The sequence below is a fragment of the Eptesicus fuscus genome, chromosome 15 (genome assembly GCF_027574615.1).
Source record: "Eptesicus fuscus isolate TK198812 chromosome 15, DD_ASM_mEF_20220401, whole genome shotgun sequence".
Lineage (NCBI taxonomy): Eukaryota > Metazoa > Chordata > Mammalia > Chiroptera > Vespertilionidae > Eptesicus > Eptesicus fuscus.
In genome coordinates, this window is record NC_072487.1 from 17,494,616 (window position 1) to 17,515,169 (window position 20,554).

At 36.5% G+C, this 20,554-nt stretch overlaps 1 protein-coding gene across 1 annotated transcript in view; it reads right to left on the bottom strand.

The window, feature by feature from the left end:
* Nucleotides 1–20,554, bottom strand: part of FOCAD (focadhesin) — a 243,842-nt gene that overhangs the window by 85,039 nt on the left and 138,249 nt on the right. The window contains exons 18-20 of the mRNA XM_008145042.3: nucleotides 18,409–18,547; nucleotides 13,885–14,070; nucleotides 8,890–9,011 (exon numbers count right to left, since the gene is read on the bottom strand). Of these exons, the coding sequence (XP_008143264.2) occupies nucleotides 8,890–9,011; nucleotides 13,885–14,070; nucleotides 18,409–18,547 (447 nt within the window). The remainder of the gene's footprint in view (nucleotides 1–8,889; nucleotides 9,012–13,884; nucleotides 14,071–18,408; nucleotides 18,548–20,554) is intronic.

Here is a 20,554-nt window from a genome sequence, read left to right on the forward strand (position 1 = left end):
GGCTGACCACAAAGGAGCATGGGGGATTTTTAGGGGGACAGAACCGTTCTTATCTTGATTGTGGTACTGGTTACACGAATGTGTGTTCTTGTTAAAATTCCTAGAACTATACACTAGAAGGTGAAAAACCTACTGCATGTCTATTATACCTCAATAAAAACAAAATTAAAAATACATAGTTTGAAAACCACTACTTTTAGAACATATACTTCTCACCCACACACCTCCCATGATGTATTATACACTGTATAGTGTCATCATCATTCAAAACCCACTCTTCTGCTTATCATCCCTGTTTCTACCAATATTACCCACTGATTTCTCAGTCACTTAAGCTTAAAACTTCTTATTTATCTTGGACCTCTCTTTCCCCTAATTCAGCTGTCAATACACCTCTGAAATGTTTATTATATTTGTCCCTACTTTCCTTCTCATTGGTTTAGTCATAATTCCTGCCTAGATTACTGAGGCCACCTACCTAATCCCCTAACAGACTAAAATCTTTCCTCCTCCTGACACAACCTACATGGTACAGCTACTATCACATTAACTCAGCACTTCTTTTAAAAAAACCCTTGATGGTTCATTATAGAATAAAGTTCAAACTCTTTTGTACTATGTTCAAAGACTTTGAGACTCAAAAGCATAACATTTGCTTTAAGAAATCATTTGTTCTCATGTAAGAACTCTGCTGGCCAAGATCCTCAACCTATTTCCCCACTTGATTTTCTGCTCTTTTCTTTCATTTAACTTGCATTCTGGCTGAACTGGGTTATAAACCAATTCACACGCCTGCCCTATATTCCACAGGACCTTTGTACCGCTCCTTCCTCTCCTTGAAAGCCCTGTTTCCCTCTCATCACTACTAACTGAAATAACTTCTCCCATCTCTGTACTCCCAGTACACTACAGGCCTCTTCTATAACACTCAGTAGACTTCATCTTAGATCATATGTGTATGGACGTTAATCTCATGCAATCCTATGAGCAGAGATCATGGCTTATTCATCCGGGGATACTTCCCACGGTACCCATAACAGTGTCTTGCACATAGGTGTTCAACTAAGTACCTGCTGAGTTGAACTGAACTAAATGTGCAATATTTGCTTTAAGACAAAAATTGGTCATGTGAAAACCATATTATCATAAACAAGTGGTCACAAAACATTATGATGTGCAACCTCCAATCATACTAGAAGCACAATTTTAGAAAGCTTTTTTTTTTTTTTTTTTTAGTAGAAACAGCTAAACTCAAACCCAAGTTGTGAGGACACGGTTATTTGAAATTTTACAAAAGCATGTCCAAACTCTTCTGTCCAGGAAATGTTTAATTCCAAATAAAAACACTGATTGACAAGGCAAAAATTTAAAGCAGGTATTATAAACTTTATATTTTGAAATTTCCTAACTAAACTTTTATTTATATCATACAGGTTCTAATTAACTATATCTGAAACACTAGCTCAACAAAAAATACTCTGCTTAGAACACAATTCACAATGTAGGGAAGTGTTGAAGAGCAGATAAAACAGTAGATTTTGTTTCTCACTGATACACATTTTACCAGAAGGGACCACATGGTCACCTATTTAATTTGCTGTTCAGAAATTTGGTATTATTTTCTGCCTCTGGGTAATCTTAACAGATAAGATTATTCATTCATTTTTAAAAATACTCGTTTTAGCAGCCCCTCATTAAATACTATAAGTCAAGTAAGACAAGCTTTGGTGAAGTTGTTTGATTGTCAAACTAGAACGGGATAAGGTGGGGCAGCATGCACAAACTGACAGGTAAACTAAGTGCTTGCTAATGATTTTAAACCCCAGTCTCACCAAGTAAGGCATTTTTCATGCTCCCCAGGTATATGTATTATCAAAATAAAAATAGTATATGACTCCAGTTGCTACACAGACATGTGAATGCTGAGCCACGACATCTGGTCTGTGACAAACACACACACTCCTCCCATATTCCCAGGATAAAAGCCATTTGTACTCACTGTTAGAGACCCTAAAGCCATCCAACGTCCCACTGCTTATATATAAGGAATAACAGGTTTCAATTTTCTGTCAACAGTAATCTTGTTTGCCCAAAATAATGCTCTGTTATTCCTGTCCCCTGACAAATAGTGATTGGAAAACAAGAAGGGAGGGCTTATAAAGGACACATTTTTAAAGTAAAATGGCACCCATTTTATTCTTTGTAGGTGTTTTCTGGACATTTAAAACTCTTTCTTTCACCCCTTCCTCCCTCATTCATTCTTTTCCACCAGTTTACCTTTCTCTCCCCACCCGCCACCCCATTAGGGTAAATCAGCTTGAAAGCTGACAATTCAATCACATCTCAAGCAACCATTTACTCTGTTATTTAATAGGAGGGGGGAAACCCAGTTACCATAACAACTCACATCACATGGTAATTATGGAGTCTCTAAAATACAGCAAACCACACTTTTCACAGTGTTTTCTAAGGGGAATGTATAATAAGCACAGATACTACCTCTCCCAATTATTATTCAGCATTTTCATCTAATTGTTTCATATTGCATGAATGGCTATACATGTTCTTCATAAGAGATATAGGGGTTTTAAAGAAATAAGAAATTGGGGAAAAAAAAGGCAGATACACTCCTTACATTTCAAATAATAGGTTATATATCACATGTACTTTTGGGCACTTAGGAAAAAAAAATTTAAAGAAGGCAGAAGAAAAACAAAATTAATTTATAGGGTAAAAATAACCAAATGACAATCAATACAAAAGGGAATTTAGAAACAAAGATTTCATTCAGAGTAGTGCCACCACTAAGACCAGATAAGGTTTCCCTGAAATAAAAATGAGAGAAGAGCTCACTGTCTAATGCTCAGATAGAAATGTGATTGGGTAGCAGCCACAGGATGAGGAAAATCTGCATGTGCCAGAAGATGGGAGAAATAATGAGGCAAGATTGCCATTCTCATCCAGCGACAAACCGGTATCATTCAATTTAGGCGAGTGTCATGTCAGAATTAGAAATGCCAATGGATGACAAGACAGGGAAGGAAACTGTCATTCACCTTCAACTTCCTCATCAACAGGTGCCAAGTTAGTTTCAGGAAGAGAAATAGCAGTTACAAATCAGAACAGAAGGGGACAGTCCCTTGAGCTTGGCCAAGCCCTGGACGATCTGAAATGACCCCTGCTTGTCTCCTGGTTAAAGGAGCAAAGAGAGAGGACACTCAGTTTTACAGAAATCTAAACAGGAGCGTGATGATGGTAGTCCCCCCTTAAATGCAGTTTTACTTTTTGAGGTTTTAGTTATCATAGTTAACTGCAGTATGAAAATATTAAGTGGACAATTCTATAAACGATTCATAAGTTTTAAATTGAGCACCCTTCTACGTAGTGCAATAAAATCTCACGCTTCCTGCTCCACCCCAGCCAGGATGTAAATCGTCCCTTTGTCCAGCATCTTAGTAGCGGTCTCAGTGGTCAGCTGGACCATTACAGTATCACAATGCTTGTGGTCAAATGTTCCTTATAGCAGCGTAACATCATGTCATTATGCCTGCATCATTTGCCTCACTCCATCTCATTATGTAAAAATTGTATCAACTCACATCATTGCAAGAATAAGGGTGAATATAGTACAATAGGGTATTTTGAGAGAGAGAGACCATATTCATACAACTTTTATTAGGGTATATTATTATAATAGTTCTATTTTATTATTGTTGCTAATCTCTTACTGTGCTAACTTACAAGTTAAACTTTATCATAGAAACGTCTAGGAAAAGACATAATATATAGAGGGTTTAGAGCTATCTGTGGCTTTAGGCGTTCCCCTGGGGGGTCCCCGGGATGTATCCCCCATTGATAAAGGAAGACTACTGTATGCAGAACTGCTCCTGGTGGTCAGATAAAACCCAATCAGATTTAGATCAATCTGTGTAGCTTCGAAAAGAAACATGGGAGAGTTCCACATCAAGAAAAGTCAATGAGGGATCAACCAAAGGACTTGTATGCATGCATATAAGCCTAACCAATGGACACAGACAACAGGGGGTGAGCTCATGAGAGGGGGGAATAAAGGGGTAATGGGAGATAAGGACACATGTGTAATACCTTAATCAATAAAGAAATTAAAAGAAAGAAAAGTCAATGAAAAAATGACACCCCCCCCCCCAAAAAAAAAGAACAGGATATAACAATTTCCAAAAGAATTCATCACAGATTACATTAAATAGCCAGTTCTCCATGACACTGAAAATTACTTAATTTAACTAACATAGTTATTAAGAAATAGTGACAATGAAATAAAGCGAAACACACTTCAAAATATGAAGAGCACAGTTCTTGAACATTCAAAACAAAGTTCTGTTACGCATTTGTTCACTCATTCACCCGATTGTTGTAAACATTAAGAAGGCTACGGAATATCCTATAGGAATATGTGATCTTTGGCAGGGAGAGAGAGGATAAACCATATAAATGAATAATAACATAAAACAGTACTTAAGAGCTTGTTCAAATGACAATAATATCTTTTCTTAGTAAGTCTTCAACAATTATTAGATTCATCACCAATTTAATAACATTTCTGGGGAAAGGAAGCTATGCCACTAAATGCACACATAAAATACAACACACATCCATTAATGCAACATTTATGAAGTGTCTACCATGTGGCACCAATGCCAGCACAAGAGCTACATGTGACCAAAAAAATAGCTCCCTGATTTTATGAGGTTTACGCTTTAAAAAGCAGACAGACACTAATTGTCGTGTATGCTGTGCCACCCAAATCCTCTTTCAGGACTAGTAGGGATGGGTGGATAGATGGATAGATATGAATGGATAGGTGGATCAATGGATAGAATGAATACATAGTCTCATATATTAAATAAATTAAATTTGTAGTCACAAACATTCCTAAAGAAATCTCTAAGCCTAGATGGTTTCACTGGAATATTCTACCAAACATTAACAGAATTATTTATTAGGATAGCATTACCCTGACAATACACCAAAGATATTTCAAGGATACTATACAACAAGATACCTCATGAGCATAAATTCAAAAGTTCCTAACAAAATATTATTAGCAAATCAAATTCAGCAATGTATAAGTAGGATAATACATATGATCAAGTAGAGTTTATCCCAGCAATGCAGGTTTGGTTCACAATAGAAAATTTATCAAAATAATTTCTCATATTAACAAACTAAAAAAGTATACAATAATCTCAAAAGATGTGAAAAAAAAACATTTTACAAAACTCAAATCCATTTGTGAGTGGGACGGGAACCAACTCTCAGCAATTTAGGGGTACAAGGAAACTCTGTCCACCCAATAAAGAATATTGACAAACACTCTATACTAACACCATATTTAATGTTCAGACAGTAAATGCTTTCACCCAAAGACTGCACAAAAATGTCTGCTCTCACTACTCCCATTCAACATTGTACTGGAAGGCCCTACACAGATCAATTAGGGAAAAAAAAAAAAAAAGGAAGAAAGAAAGAAATACAAATCAGAAAGAAATCAAGACCATCTCTATTCACAGGCATTATTACAATGTAAAACAAAAAGAACCTACAAAGAAACTACAAGACTACATAAGTGAGTTTAGTAAGGTCATAGAAAAGTATCAATTATATGTTTATATACTAATAGTAAGTAGTCAGAAATTAACACACAAAAAAAGTAGAATTGCATTAGCACCAAAATACTTAGGATATGCACTATTTATAAAATTTATCAAAATAATTGCAAGATTTGTAACAACAGAACACTGACCTGAAATAATCAAAGATATATCTTGTGCATGGGATGAAAGACTCAATATTGTTAAGATGTCAATTTGAGAGAGCCCAAATAGATCTACAAATTCAATGCATTTCCAATCAAAATTACAGCAGGGATTTTTGTGGTTTCTCAAAGCTGATTTAAAATTTATATGGGAAAGTAAAGGGCCTAAGTCAAATTTAAAAGCAAAACAAAATAATTGGAAGAGTCACATTACTTGATTTTAAGATTTATTATAAAGCAATAGTAATTAACTTGTGTGGTTTTGATGATAATATACACACATAGATCAAAGGAATAAGATTGAGTACAGATATAGCCCCACACATATATGGACAAATGATTATTGACAAGGTGCCAAGATGAAGGATGGCATGTTCAACAAATGTAGCTCACACCTTAGGAAAAATTAACTCAAGTAGATCATAGGCTAAAATGTAAACCTTAAAGTATAAAACGTCTACAAGAAAATATAGAAGATCCATCAAGTGATTAATGGATAAACTATCTATAGCATATTCACATAATGAAATATTATTCAGCCATAAAAGTTATGAAGTACTGATACATGCAACAGTATATATAAAACTTGAAAGCATTATGCTAAGTAAAAAAAAAGGCAAAAAGAACACATGTTATATAATTCCCTTTATATGAAATGTCAAAAACAGGTAGATCTATAGAGACAGAAAGTGGATTAGTGGTTGCTACAGGCTGGAAATTGAGGAAAATGGAGAATGACCACTAATGGGTACAAAGTTTCTTTTTGGTGTGCTGAAAATATTCTATAATTGATTGTGGTGATAACTGTAAATATATTGAAACCACTGAATTGTACACTTGAAGTAGGTGCATTTTATGGTACATATGAATTATACCTCGTTTTTTTAAAATAAAAAATATGTAATAGAAAAAAATCTTTGAGACTTTGGGTTAGACAAATAGCAAGAACCATAAAAAGAACAACTTGATAAACTGGAATTCTTCAAAACTAAAAATCTGCCCACCAAAAGACATTGTTAGGCAAATAAAAAACAAAACAGTTACAGATTAGGTAAAAAAACAACAACATGTGCAAAACACATTTCTAATAAGTTATATCCAGAATATATAAAAAAAAAACCTAATTAAAGATGGGTAAGAATTAAGACACCTCAGGGAAGGAAAGGTATGAATGACAAATATACAAAAAGATGCTCAACATCAATAGTCATTAAGGAAACACAAAAGGGAAACCACTACCCACATATCCTGTATGAGAATGTTTATAGCAGCTTTAATCATAACTGCCCCAAACTGGAAACAACCCAAAGATCCATCAATGGATGAATTAATTACTGAATCCAGTAAACAAACTGAAACATTCATGACAGTTGTTTTTTTTTTTTAAACAAAAAGACTCAGAATAAAGTAGTGATGGAAAGCAAAGCAGAGTTTGAAGAAACTTAGGCTAGAAAACTATCAAATGGACTGCAACAATGAAAGGAACAGAAGCAAGAAGAGTGAGGAAATACCAGGATCATCTTGACTCAAAGGTGTTTTTACTAGTAAATGCTCTCTGCTTAACCTGGGAGGGTATGAGGTAGTTCAAGAACCATGGAGTGATTCGGTCTGGGTTCAATTTCCAGGCTCTTTTACTTACTAGCTCTGTGGTTTCTAGCACATTAACAGCACCAATCTCACAGTGTTGATGTACTAGATATTAAATGAATTAATATATCATAGCAATTTTTAAAGTACCTGAGCTGGTTAATACCTATTATTATTTCACATTCACACTTTTTCTTGTTTTTGTTCTGATTTAAAATCAGCTGTCCAGTAATATTCAATACTTTTATTATCCTTCAAATAACTAAGTGCACAGCTTAAAAACACAAAAAGGTACCAAATTTCTCCCATCTCTACACCAACTAGTAAGATGCTAGGGAAAACATATCCAGAAATCACCTGTTTCTCCCTCTTTCATAACATTAAACTTTTCTTCTTCCTAGAGAAACACTGATCTTCCTAGATCTTTCTTCCCTCCTTAGTTAAATAAAGACACTGTATTAGACAAAAATGGTTCTGAACCAAATATTCACAGAATTCTAAGTGGTATAAGATAAAGATGGGTCTTTAAAAACCACTTTCGCTCACTGGTGCTCACTGGTATACACTCAGAATATAATCAAACCAAATTAATGTTACCAAGATTTATAAATTGTGCATCAATATAAGATTTAATACAAACATAGTATAGAAGCCCTAATCATTTTTACATAATCTCCATTAACTTTTTATTTATGTTTATTGTTGAATGTCTTACTGATACCCCTATGTTCCCCATTAACCCCTTCCATCCCGCTCCTAACCCCCCACTAACTTTTTATAAAATAATTTATATGTTTTTATTTATAGCTGATATATAAATTACATATATATTAGATAAACAGCTTTGCTGTGATATTTTGTTATTCATTCATATATTTTCATTTATATACACTTGAATGAGCACTGCCAGAAAAATTTTAAAAAACAAACCCACACATTTCGCAAGTATTCCCCAGCTTTCCACTTCCCGCAGGTGTTGCTATAATTTGTAATGACCCGATTTCATGCAAATCATGTAATGACATCACATAGCTTTATTTTTAAAGGGTAGCCTAAATGAACACTAAAACCAACGTTTTTTTTCTTTTTACCTAAACATGTTTATTTACGTTTAATTCCCTGACCTTCAAAAATATAAATACTGGTGCCCTACATACTTGCAAAAGATTAGAATTAAGAAACACTCAAGATAATTTCTTTAAATAATAAATTAGTTTTTATTCTTTACAATGGAAGTTAAACACTGATGAAATAAACCAAATTCCTAGATTCTTTTCTCAAATTTTAGGTTAAGCCATAGGGGAAGCAGGCCAGTTTCTCTCAGAAACATATCAAAATATTTTAGTGAGTCAGCTATTTTGCTTACCTTTAAAAACATCTTAAGTTAATTATGATAAAGAGAAAAATTATTTCCAAATAGACACTACATTTCATGAGCATAAAGTAAGGAGGAAAATCCCAAAACAAATAGGAAAGAAGAACCTGTTAGGGTGTGGGAAGGCACCTACCTCATGCACCAGAGCAAGGGAGGTCTGCTTGAAACTTCGCCCTCTACTGGCCATCAGTCGATTCAAAGGTTTGCCATCTTTACTCTGGTACATTGAAACATCATAACAAAATAACATACCCCCTTAAAGAAAACATAAAAACATTTCTTATGAAAAAAATTTCATCAGTTAGATTCCCAGTAGTCAATATTTAATCAATCTGCATAGAGATATTTACGAATTAAAAGATTTTTTAAAATATATTTTATTGATTTTTTTACAGAGAGGAAGGGAGAGGATAGAGAGTTAGAAATATCGATGAGAGAGAAACATCGATCAGCTGCCTCTTGCACAGCCCCTACTGGGGATGTACCCGCAACCAAGGTACATGCCCTTGATCGGAATCGAACCTGGGACCCTTGAGTCCACAGGCTGACGCTCTATCCACTGAGCCAAATCGGTTAGGGCACGAATTAAAAGATTTTGAAAAGCAAATTATATTTGGCTACTGGTGTCTAAGGAAAGGAAAAAATAGAAGACATAAAAGTTATATTTAAACTATCACTAATTTACAAGCTTTACTCATTTGTAAATAAGTGAATAAATTTGCAATTAATGACACTTTAAATTTTATAAACTGTTACTTTAGAGATTCTATTAAGCTTTTAAAAATAAATTTCAATTAAAGAGAAGTGCTTGCATATATTTCTGAATCCTTATAAAACAAGGGTTCCTTATTTTATACCTACACAAGTGGACAAGTTTTTCCTCATACCTGCACTCTTTTTTTCATTTTAGCCAATCTGTTAAATATGTGGTGGTATCTTATTTAGGTTTTAATTTGTATCTCTCTGATGACTAAGTTGATCGTTTACTCATATGCTCACTGAACACTTAAATACTCTCATTTCGAAGGGTGTGTTCAATTCATTTTACTGTTTTCTGATTGTCTTTTTATTAATTTGCAAAAATTCATTATATCTGCTAGATATGAGCTCTTTATCAGACACATGTATAATACTCTCTTGCATTTTGTGGCTTGCCTTTTCTCTCTCTTCAAGGTATATTTTGATTAACACATGTCCTTGATTTTAATATAATTTGTCACAATTTTTATAACTGGAGCTCTTCATTACAGAACCATTTGTGATAAAGATTCCTTTTCTCCACAGCTCTGCAGTGTCAGAGGGCCACAGATATTACCTTTGTAATAATCTGTGGTCCTCTTATGTGGGTCTGCAATATTCTTCCATTGGTCTGTTTGTCTATCCTTGCACCAATCCCACACTGTCAATTATTGTGGTTTCATAAAAAGTCTTGACATCTGGAAATGTAAATCCTCCTACTTTGTTTTGATTCTCTAAGATTACCTTGGCTATCATTTTCACACAAATTTTAGAATCTGTTTGTCAGTTTCAAAGGAAAAAAAAACACAACCTACCGGGATACTGATCTGGATTGGGTTGAATCTACATATCAATTTAAAGAAAATTAACATTTTTACAACACAGTTTTCAAGTCCATAGACATTGTATATCATTCCATTTGTTAGGATTTTTAAAATTTTTATCCATAATGTCTATAGCTTCCAGCATAAGGGTTTTACACACTTTTTGATAAATTTACTTTGGGTAATTGATATTTTTTGATGCTACTATAAATGATTGTGTTTTCAAATTTTATTTATTTTTTGTTATGGTATATAAAATATCACTGTTTTTTTGGAATTTTCTTAGTGACTTATTTCTTTAATTTTTAAAAACCTTTTTCAATTATCACTGATTTTTATATGTTGACTTTTGTATATATGCATTAATTAATCTTGCTGAATTCATTTATTAACCCTAATATGTAGATAAATTTGAATTTTCTATGTATACAATCATGTCATCTGCACATAATGACTATTTTATTTCTTCCTTTCTAATCCTTATTGCCTTTTTTTTTTTGTGGCTTATCACACTAGCTATGCCCTCCATTACGATACTGAACAACAGTGATGCTAATAAACATCCATATCTTTCCCCCAATCTCCGTATCTGAGTACTAAGTACAACAATGGCATTGTAGATGTTCTTCATCAGAATAAAAAAAGTTCCCTTCTATTCAAAGTTTAATATGAGGTTTTTTTTATATCATGAGTAGAAGGTAATTTTTTCCAAGATATTTTCTGTATCTATTGCTATAATTTGAAGATTGCTCTACCTTTTTCTATTAATATAATGAATTACATTTTAAACAGCAAATTAACCCCATTTAATTGTTATGTATTATCTTTTGTATCTATTGCTGAGTTCAATTTTTTTTAACTATGTTTATAGAAAAGATGGGTTTGTAATATTCCCTTCTTGCACTCGTCAGATTTTGGTATAAAAAGTATGCCGATCTCATAGCTCTTTTTTTCCTACTCTCCGTTAGAGCGTATCAAATACAAATATCACTGCTACTGCTCCCTCAATTTTGGGGAAGAATTCACCAAGGATGCCACGTGCACCATGGTTCTTATTCAGTATCAGTGGGAAGGTTGGTAGAGGTTCGATTTCTTTAATACATTATCTAACTATTCATAGTCTATTTATCCCCCTGTCAGTTTTGTAAACTTATACTTCAATAAATTTCCACACCTTATCTAAACTGTGAAATTTACTGGCTAAGGTTCTTTATAAATTCTTTATCTTTTTGAATGCTATAGGCTCTGAAGTGGTATCTTCTTTGTTATTCCTCATATCTATATTTCTCTAATTTATTATCCAAACTTACACTGGCTTTATCATTTTGTTAAGCTTTTCAAAGAACCAACTTTGGCTTTGCTCATTTTCTTTATTTTATGTTTTCTAATGCATTAATTTTTCTTCTTATTACTTCTTTCCTTTCTTTAAATTTATTTTGCTGTTCTTTTCAAAGCTTCTTGAGATAGAAGCTCAAGTCATTATTTTCCTTTTTTGTTTTCGAATATAGTCACTGAAAGTATAAATTTCCTTCTAACACTGTTTTAGCAGTTGGGATATGGCTTATTTTCATTATCATTCAGTTTAAAATATTTGCTGATTTCCATTTTGATATTTAGTTTAATCCTTGGATTATTTATATGTGTACTATTCAATTTCTAGGCTACTGGAGACATTCTAGTTAGTTATTTTTGGGGTGTTTATGTTTAGCTTAATCCCATTGTCATCAGAGGACAGACTCTTAAAGACTTCAGTATTTTGAAATTTGTTGATGCTTATGGTTTGTCATATGGTCATTTTAGTAAGTTTCCCATGCACTGTTGAAAAGCATAGGAATTCTATCACTATTCTTTGTCAATTAAGTCAAGTTTGTTCACAGTGTTATTCAGATAGTTTGTAAACTTATACAGTTTGTCTCCTTATTCATCAAGCTATTGAAAAAGATGTTTTAAAGTTTCCATCTTTACTGCAGGCCTATTTCATCTTTTAGTTCTGCTAATTTTTATCAGATATCTTGAAGCTATGCTATTTTGTGTGCACTGACTAGGATAGTGACATTTTCTTAATAGGGTGACTTGGTTATCTCCTTGAAATGTCCCCTTCATTTCTAGCTTCTTCCTTTTTCATATGTCTAGTACTTTTTCATTGTATACTAGACAGTGAATAAAAGAACCACAGAGATTTTAGTCTAAATGATGCTAAACTCCTCTCCTCTGTTAAGCTGATAGGGAAGCACTGATCTTCTCAACCAAATTGGGGATTGGACTGGGTTAGTACAATAACTACACTCCGGTAGATCCCAGTCCATGTCTGGCTCAGCCCTGTTCCGAGGGCAGGACTCCCCACGACTTCCCATTGACAGCCTAATAGGACTCCTCAGGATGGAATAATTGTGAGAGATCCAGGTCTGTCCTCAGAGGTTTCTGGCTCACCTCTAACTCTCCCATCCCTTCAAGTTCCAAATTTGGGCAAATATCATCCTGAAGGGAGAAACGGGCTGTGTTTGAGGTTCCTCAAGTCTCCCGTTTTGTCACTCAGACACCACACAAATGTCAAGGTCTCTGCTGGTTTCTCTGCCTCCTGCACCAGCCTCTTGTTAAGGTCAAGCCTGAAGTTCCGCCTCCAGCCCAGGCCAGGCCAGTAAATGAGCTCAGGTGAAAAGCGCCGTCCCTCTCCAGGACCAATCCCCTGCTCTTGTGCTTTGTTTCAGACCCACTCTCCTAGCTGCTCCTTGTCTCCTAAGCACAAGACTGAAGGAGATTTCACGGTGCCTTTCAGAAGCATCGGCCTACTGCTTTAACTTTCAGTGCAAACTCAAAATTCAGCAAATATCTTCTGAGGAAAATCTCCAATTTGTCTCCTATATTAGTCAGGGTCTTCAGAGAAACAGAACGAATAAGAAATATATACCCGAGAGCTGGAGAACCAGGGAAGCCAGAGGAATAATTCAGTCCGAGTCCCAGAGCCTGAGAACCAGGAGTGCCAATGTCCAGGCGCAGGAGATGGATGCACCCATTCAAGCAAAGAGCAAATTCACCCTTCTGTTGTTTTTCTGTTCCATTCGGGCCTGGACACCCTGGCGATCTTCTTTACTCAGTTTACTGATTCAAAGCTAACCTCTTCTGAGCACACTCCCAGACACACCCAAAACTAATGTCTCAGCAGCTATCCGCATCTCTTAGCCCAACCAAGACACACAAATTTAACCATCACAGCACCCTCATCCATGGAACCACTAATAGCTCCACTGTTTCTCTAGCCTCCAGCAGGCCTCTTCCTGGCCAACCCCCAAACCTAGCTCACAACCAGAGTCTGACTATCCTCCTTGGGGATGAGGACAACCCTAAAATGTTCTCCTCTTCTGGATTGTTTTGTCTATCTATCCATCTTTGCTTCTACAGTTCTTTGGTGCCTTTAAAATGTGAGGTATTCTTGCCATTTATCCAGCTGTGCCTACATGTTAGCAGCAGCAGCAATGCCCTCCCATGCCCTACTCCAGCCGGCCTGGAAATGGAAGCTAAAACAATGCATTAAAAACTTGTACCTGGATACTGTGTACTGTGCTCACCTGCAAGGCCAGGTTTCAAACCTGGTTGCTTGTTTGTTTCATACATTTTCAATATAAAGTTGGGGATTCCTGCTACAGTCTTTCCTTGGTCTGAGCGGGCACCTCCTTTTAATGCCAAGTGATATACCCCACGGGGCATATTCACCATTTCTTGCTTCATGAGCGATGTAAAAAATTCCTCCAAAGCTGAAAGAGATAAAAGGAAATTAAAAGTAGAGTATTACAGAATGCTAGAAGAGAAACACTCATTCTTTTTTAAAAAAATCTTTATTGTTGAGAATATTACAGATGCGGCCCCCATTTTCCCCTTTGCCCCCCCCCACCCCCGCAACCTGGCTCCCACCCCATCCCAGGCCTCAACCACCCTATGGTCTGTGTCCATGAGCAATGCATATATGCATATAAATTCTTTGTTTAATGTCTTCCTGCCCCTACCTTTCCTCTGAGATTCTCCAGTCTGTTCCATGTTTCCATGCTTCTGGTTCTATTTTATTTACCAGTTTGCTGTGTTCGTTAGATTCCACAGATAAGTGAAATCATGTCTTAACTCACACATACCACCACCACAATAGCAGCAGCAACTTAGCCTATTTCAGGCCAAATTTCACAAAGCAAAAAGAGAACTCTTGATTCCCATCCCTTTTTATTCTTCCCCAAGTCAGACCAGGGCACTCAGTTGCTAAAGCTTAAGAACGTTGTCATTCTTGACTTTTCTCATTCCCACACTCCTGATACGTACTCCACCAGCAAGTGCTTCTACATCAAACTTCTAAATATATCCCAAATCCACCCATTTCTCTCCATTTTCACTGCTACTTGCCCAGTCATTGTCTTCTCTCTCCCTCATCTGGACTAATTTAAAAACGGATTTCTTGGTTTCTACCCCTACAAACCATCATCTATTCAAGCCAGAATTTGTGTCATCCCCTCCCTAACATCGTCCAATGGTTTTTCACTGCGCTTAGAATGACATCAAAACCTCCGATATTATCAGAAGTTTAATCATCTGTAGCAATACCAGTACAATTATTAAAAAGCAAAATATTGGTTCATTATTTCTTCGCAGTGGTCCTAATTAAGACCAAGATCTTTATTGCTTGACATGTTTACTTATTATAAGGTAACACAGAAATGTGGGACCAAAAGACAGTAGATGCCAAACAAAATACTTGATAAAACTGCAGGTTTGTATTCAAGTGTTATTTCCCTAAGAACCACTAGAGGTTGCCCAATGCAGAAACAAAAACATTTAAACTAAACAAGTCATAGGGAAAACAAAAATGGAGACTACTGCAGGTGCCTCTTATTACAGGAACAAAAAGCAAGGATCCACCCAATAAAACTGGAATTTCACTCTGAATAGATCTAAAAGTCCTCTTTAAAAGATGTGATTAAATTAAAGGGAAAGTGCTCACTGGAGCATCTATTATGTGCCTAGCTCTGTCAATGCTATACACTTCAAGATGCAACCAAATTTCTCCATTCAAAGCACAGAGAACACTGTATGGGATACTTTACATTTACCCTTCCAGACCCATCCTCCACCCGCTCACCCTGCTCTGTGCCCTGGAAGAATGACCTTTAACAACTGCATCACCAGGCTCCCTTGTCCTCTGGCATCCAATGGGAAACACTGGCAGGAGGTCAGAGGGTGGACACACTGTGCGGTCAGGCATGTATCCCCCAGATACCCACCTACAGGACTGCTACCGTTGGCCTGCATGCCTCTTACGAAGGCCTGGCTCCCCTATTTATGACTCTCCTTCTCCTAACTGCTAACCTCCCCTTACACCTGCTAGCTCAGGGACATCATCCCACTCTGGGATGATTCACCATTGCTTGTGATTTTCCTTTAACTTTGATAACATAACTGCAAATAGTCTCTTTATTAAACTCTGTTATTCCATCCGAATGCGACTTTCCTGTCAAGACCCTAATCCATACATCATCTGAATGACAGGGACGAGGAACATCCAAATGCAGGCCGTACACCCCAATACCTGCGTTCACATGCACATGCATGACTGCTTCAAGCTAGAAGAGTGTGAGTACAGCTGTTCAGAATGTAGCCAGGATCATCGTGTGTGAGGACACTAGTGCTATGATGAGAGGAGTAATGTCATGCTTGCCCCGAAGGGTCCTATTCTGGCAAAAGCTGATACACGTCAAGAGATAAGTACACATGTGCAATAGACTAACCCGGGAATGGGAATTTGTCTACTTGGCAAGCTCTTCAGAGGACGAAGGATTCTAAAAATAACTCCAGCCCTGAGAATAGTGTAAATGAGGGTAAGATACCATGACTGCAACTGATATAAAAGACATTGTCTTCCCCAGTCACTAAGCTAGCAACTAGGATTTTTTCCATTGTCATTGAGTTGTGCCGTCTTTGACCAGGTGAGAATTTGAAAAGAGCTGAAAATATGTAAGTTGCAGTGTTAGATATAAAATTTTAAAACAACCCAAATGTCTTTCAACAGGTGAGTGGATAAACAAACTGCATGCAGTACATCCTACAATGAAATACTACTCAGTAATAAAAAAGAACAATCCATACAGGCAAGTATTTGGATGGATTAAAAACAGGTTGAGTGAGAAAAAAAGCTAATCCCAAAAGTTTATATAATGTATGAAAAAAACCTGGTAAAATCTGAACAATTCTATAGTTAATAATATCGTACCAATGTGAAATTCTTGGTTTTAATAATGAACTAAGGCTTTGTGTGCTGTTAGCAATTGGATCAGGTGGGTAAAAATACACAGATACTTTCTAAACTGTTTTTGTGACTTCTTGTAAGTCTAAAATTATTTCAAAAAATTAAAAAAAATTAATAGGTACCAGTAACACCCCTATCAAAATAATGCAAATTATTGAATTTACTCTGCAATTGCATTTGTGTTTACTTGAAAGAAAGTAAGAGGAGAAAAGGGCCAGGATTCGCTTATTCAGTGTGATCTGCCTTTCCACCTAGTAACTGCACCTAGAGACCTAATATAAATCATCCGCCCTGGACCCTGTAGGGCATATACTCCTGCGGCTGGTGCTCTTTCCGGGGTGTTTTGTTTGCTTGTTTGCTTTCTGAGTAATCCCAGGAAAAGTGAGGCACAGAACAATGAGGAACTCTGCCATGCTGACATGGCTTGCCAGATACAGGCAGCATCTAGATTACCCACCTGATTCTAAGTATTGAATTTTCTCAAGTAGATACGATTGCTAATCTCAAGTCTTCCCTTCTTTCTCAAGGAAAGGCACTAACAATAATCAAAGACAAAGCATACAGAGGAGCCACTTAATGGCCACCACAGTTCTGTGCAGACTGGGAGGTCAGACACAACAGCACAGCTTGGCAACCAATGTCTTCTCCCTTCTTCTCCCACCACAAGCCCGGGGTGGGGGTGAGGTGTGTGTGTGTGTGTGTGTGCGTGTCCCATGTAAGAGGGAACAACATCCTAAGGCGATTTTAGGATACAAGAGGCACTTTGATAACTGCAGGCTTTTTACTTCTTTGACTCACTATTAACTGCAAGAAAAGTCCCAGCCTCTGAAGAGCCCTGAGGTAGGAAGTGGGGAAGGATAGGAGAGGACAGGAGACTAGTCTTTAAGGCTTGTTCTGGGCATCAGGAGAAAAGGAAGGGTGAGCTCTTTGTCTAAGTTGTACCATCCAGCTTTCTCTAATGAAAGGAGGTGGGGATTTGAGACGGGAGCTTTGTCTAGAAATTAATAATATTTACTTGGCTGAATTCCTCAGGAATCTCCACGTGGTAGGAAACCAAGGAAAAATCTTTCAACATTACAGGCTAGTGAGATTACGATTGTGAAGATAAGATGACATATCTTGTGTTTATTGAACTTAATTTTGAGAAATTTATACATTTATGAACATTCAAACTAGAATTGGGACAGGACATATAATGCATGGTCAGCAAAATGTTAGCTAATACTGAATTAGAATAATTAGAAATAATTAAAATAGTTTTTAAAATGCCAAAATTCTGTAAAGTTTATGTTGAAACTAAATGACCATGCAATTTGATCTACTTTTAAAGGCATTCATTTCCAGTTCTTGAATATTGGTACCATCTTTGGAATAATTCTCTTTAGAATAAATTTATAATGATGATACTAGCCAGTAAATCTTGGAGGATTATAATAATCTTTTCACTTACCTTCTATAACAATAAACAGTTATTTGAATCAGTGACTTAAAAGTCCCACTGCAAACTTATCTTACAGAATAAATTTAGCACTTGAAATACATTTTAATTTCTTAGTAAAAATGGTTTTTAAACTAGTTTTCCAGTTCAATTTTATTCAAGTCTAACATATTCAGTATATTTTGAATGCCATACTACCTCAAGCAGTCCTATGGAACAGATGGAGGCATTTTGCATTTCAGATAGAAAATGAGTATGTAAGATTAAAGCAAGCTATAATATGTACACATCACAAAAGAACACAATTAATCAGATAGGTAAAAATCACTGGAAAATGCTAGCTTCCCTGCCATTAAGTAAATAAGTCACCTGGTAACACCAAAGGCGAGGTGAGCGGCAACAGTTTGAGATAGCAAGGGCCAGGAATCGAAAGATCCACATCCTTTTCATCACCCTCCTCATCTTCATCTTCATCCAGATCGTCGGGAGGACTGATTTCTGGTCTTATCTGAAATGATAGAGAAGACAATACTAAAGCATCATGTAAATCTTTTCTTTGTCCTTTACATGTCAAGATTTAAAAAATCAGCTAGATTCAGTGCTCTATAATGTCAAAAGACTATTAAAAATAATTAAAAAAAAACTATTCATTTTCAGATTAACTAAATGTTAACCTGTAATCATCATATTAGGTACAATTCCAGATCCATGTAAAGAACTAATGATATAGTAAGAAAATCACCAAAAACCAATAGAAACAATGTTTTATAGAAAAGTAATAAAAGTTTACACCATCAGACAATAAAATGCAAACACTGACACATTGAATATATTGGACTTCTATGATTTACAATAAAATATTTGCCTAATCTGAATACATTTTTTAAAAAATCTGTGATTCCACCCACATCTATATGACAAAGCTTAAAAATCCTCTAGTAGAATGTATAGTGGAGATCAGGAAGGAACAGAATGCTTTAGTTGACTTTATTTTAGACTTGGCAATTTGTTGCTAGAGAATATAAAAACACTAAAATCTGTAATTGGTAGCTACAGTTTATTGTGGGATTTGCAATTTGAAGATTACCACTATTGTAATTTCCACAAGATATAACTGTCAAGCAATTAATTAAATTTTTAATACTTTCAATGATACACCATCATAATGCCCACATGGAGATAATTAAGCATTAGGGGAGGAAATCAAAATATATAAAAGTGGTTGCTATAACCATAAAGTGCCAGAACCCAGTCATTACCATTAGCCTGTCTTCTGGAGTTATTTTTAGAAACAATTAACAATTCCTGCCGACTGCCTTCCTCATAGGTCCCCAAAGCACTGTTCCATTTAGGAACTGCACTGAGCCGGGGTTCTTGCAAGGGATTAAAAAAGAAAAGAAAAAAAGAGGAAATGCTTCTCTTAAGCATAATAACCTCAACTCCAATGAAGCCTTTCAACCGTAACTCGTGTCCTCTACAACAGTGAAGGGGGGAAAGCAAGCTGACTGCCCGAGCACTTGCTCAGACAGGCTTACTTCTGAGTCAATAGAGGGCCTGGCCTGGCTCTCAGAGCCTGCGTCAGCCACAATCACAGCGATAACAATCCATGCTCACACAGGGCATTTGCTGACATCAGTGCATACCAGAGAATCCCTGGCGCATTTGCAAACCTTTCGGTTCTGACAAGCGGAGTTCTCCCGGTGTCTCTGGTCTACATACATACTCAGAAGTTGCCAGGGTTAGTATCATCAGGAGTTATCTCAGAGATTCTAACAAGTCCCAGTTGCCAAAAAAGTTCCCCCAAAAGGAATTGGTCTGGGTCCGTTTGCCTTACTTCCTGACTTTTTACACATCACAGTACAAATGGAAAAGCATTTGAACAACACACTGGGGGAGCAGACAGCACTGCTTACAGCTAGAGTCTACATCGGAAACACCCGTTACCACGCCAGGCCATCCAAGCCCTGGGAAGCCCTGCTGCTCCTCACATTCACAGGTGATAGGAGACTTGGGGAGGGGCGCAGATGAAAACTCAGAGGAACGGCGAGGATGTGGAGAAATCAGAACCCGCATACACTGCTGGTATGCATGTAAAAAGGGGCAGCTCCTTTGGAAAACAGTTTGGCAGTGTCTCAACACGTTAAAGACAGTTCATATGCCCCAGCAATCCCACTGTTAGATATGTAACCAAGAGAAATGAAAATATACAGTCACACAAAAAACTTGCACGTGAATGTTCATGAATGTGAATGCATTATTCATAATAGCTAACCCCCCCAAAAAAACAAACAAACGGAGTCAACTGAAATGCCCATGAACTGATGAATATATAAACAAAATGTGGCATATCTGTACCTTGGAATATTATCTATCTATATAAAAGCCTAAGAGACCATCGCAACCGAATGGATGACCAAACAGGCTGCATGGAGCGACCAGGCCAGCAGGGGGGTTAGTGAGGGGTGACCAAACAACGGAGCAGCAAGCTGTGTGGGGCGACCAGGCTGGCGGGGGA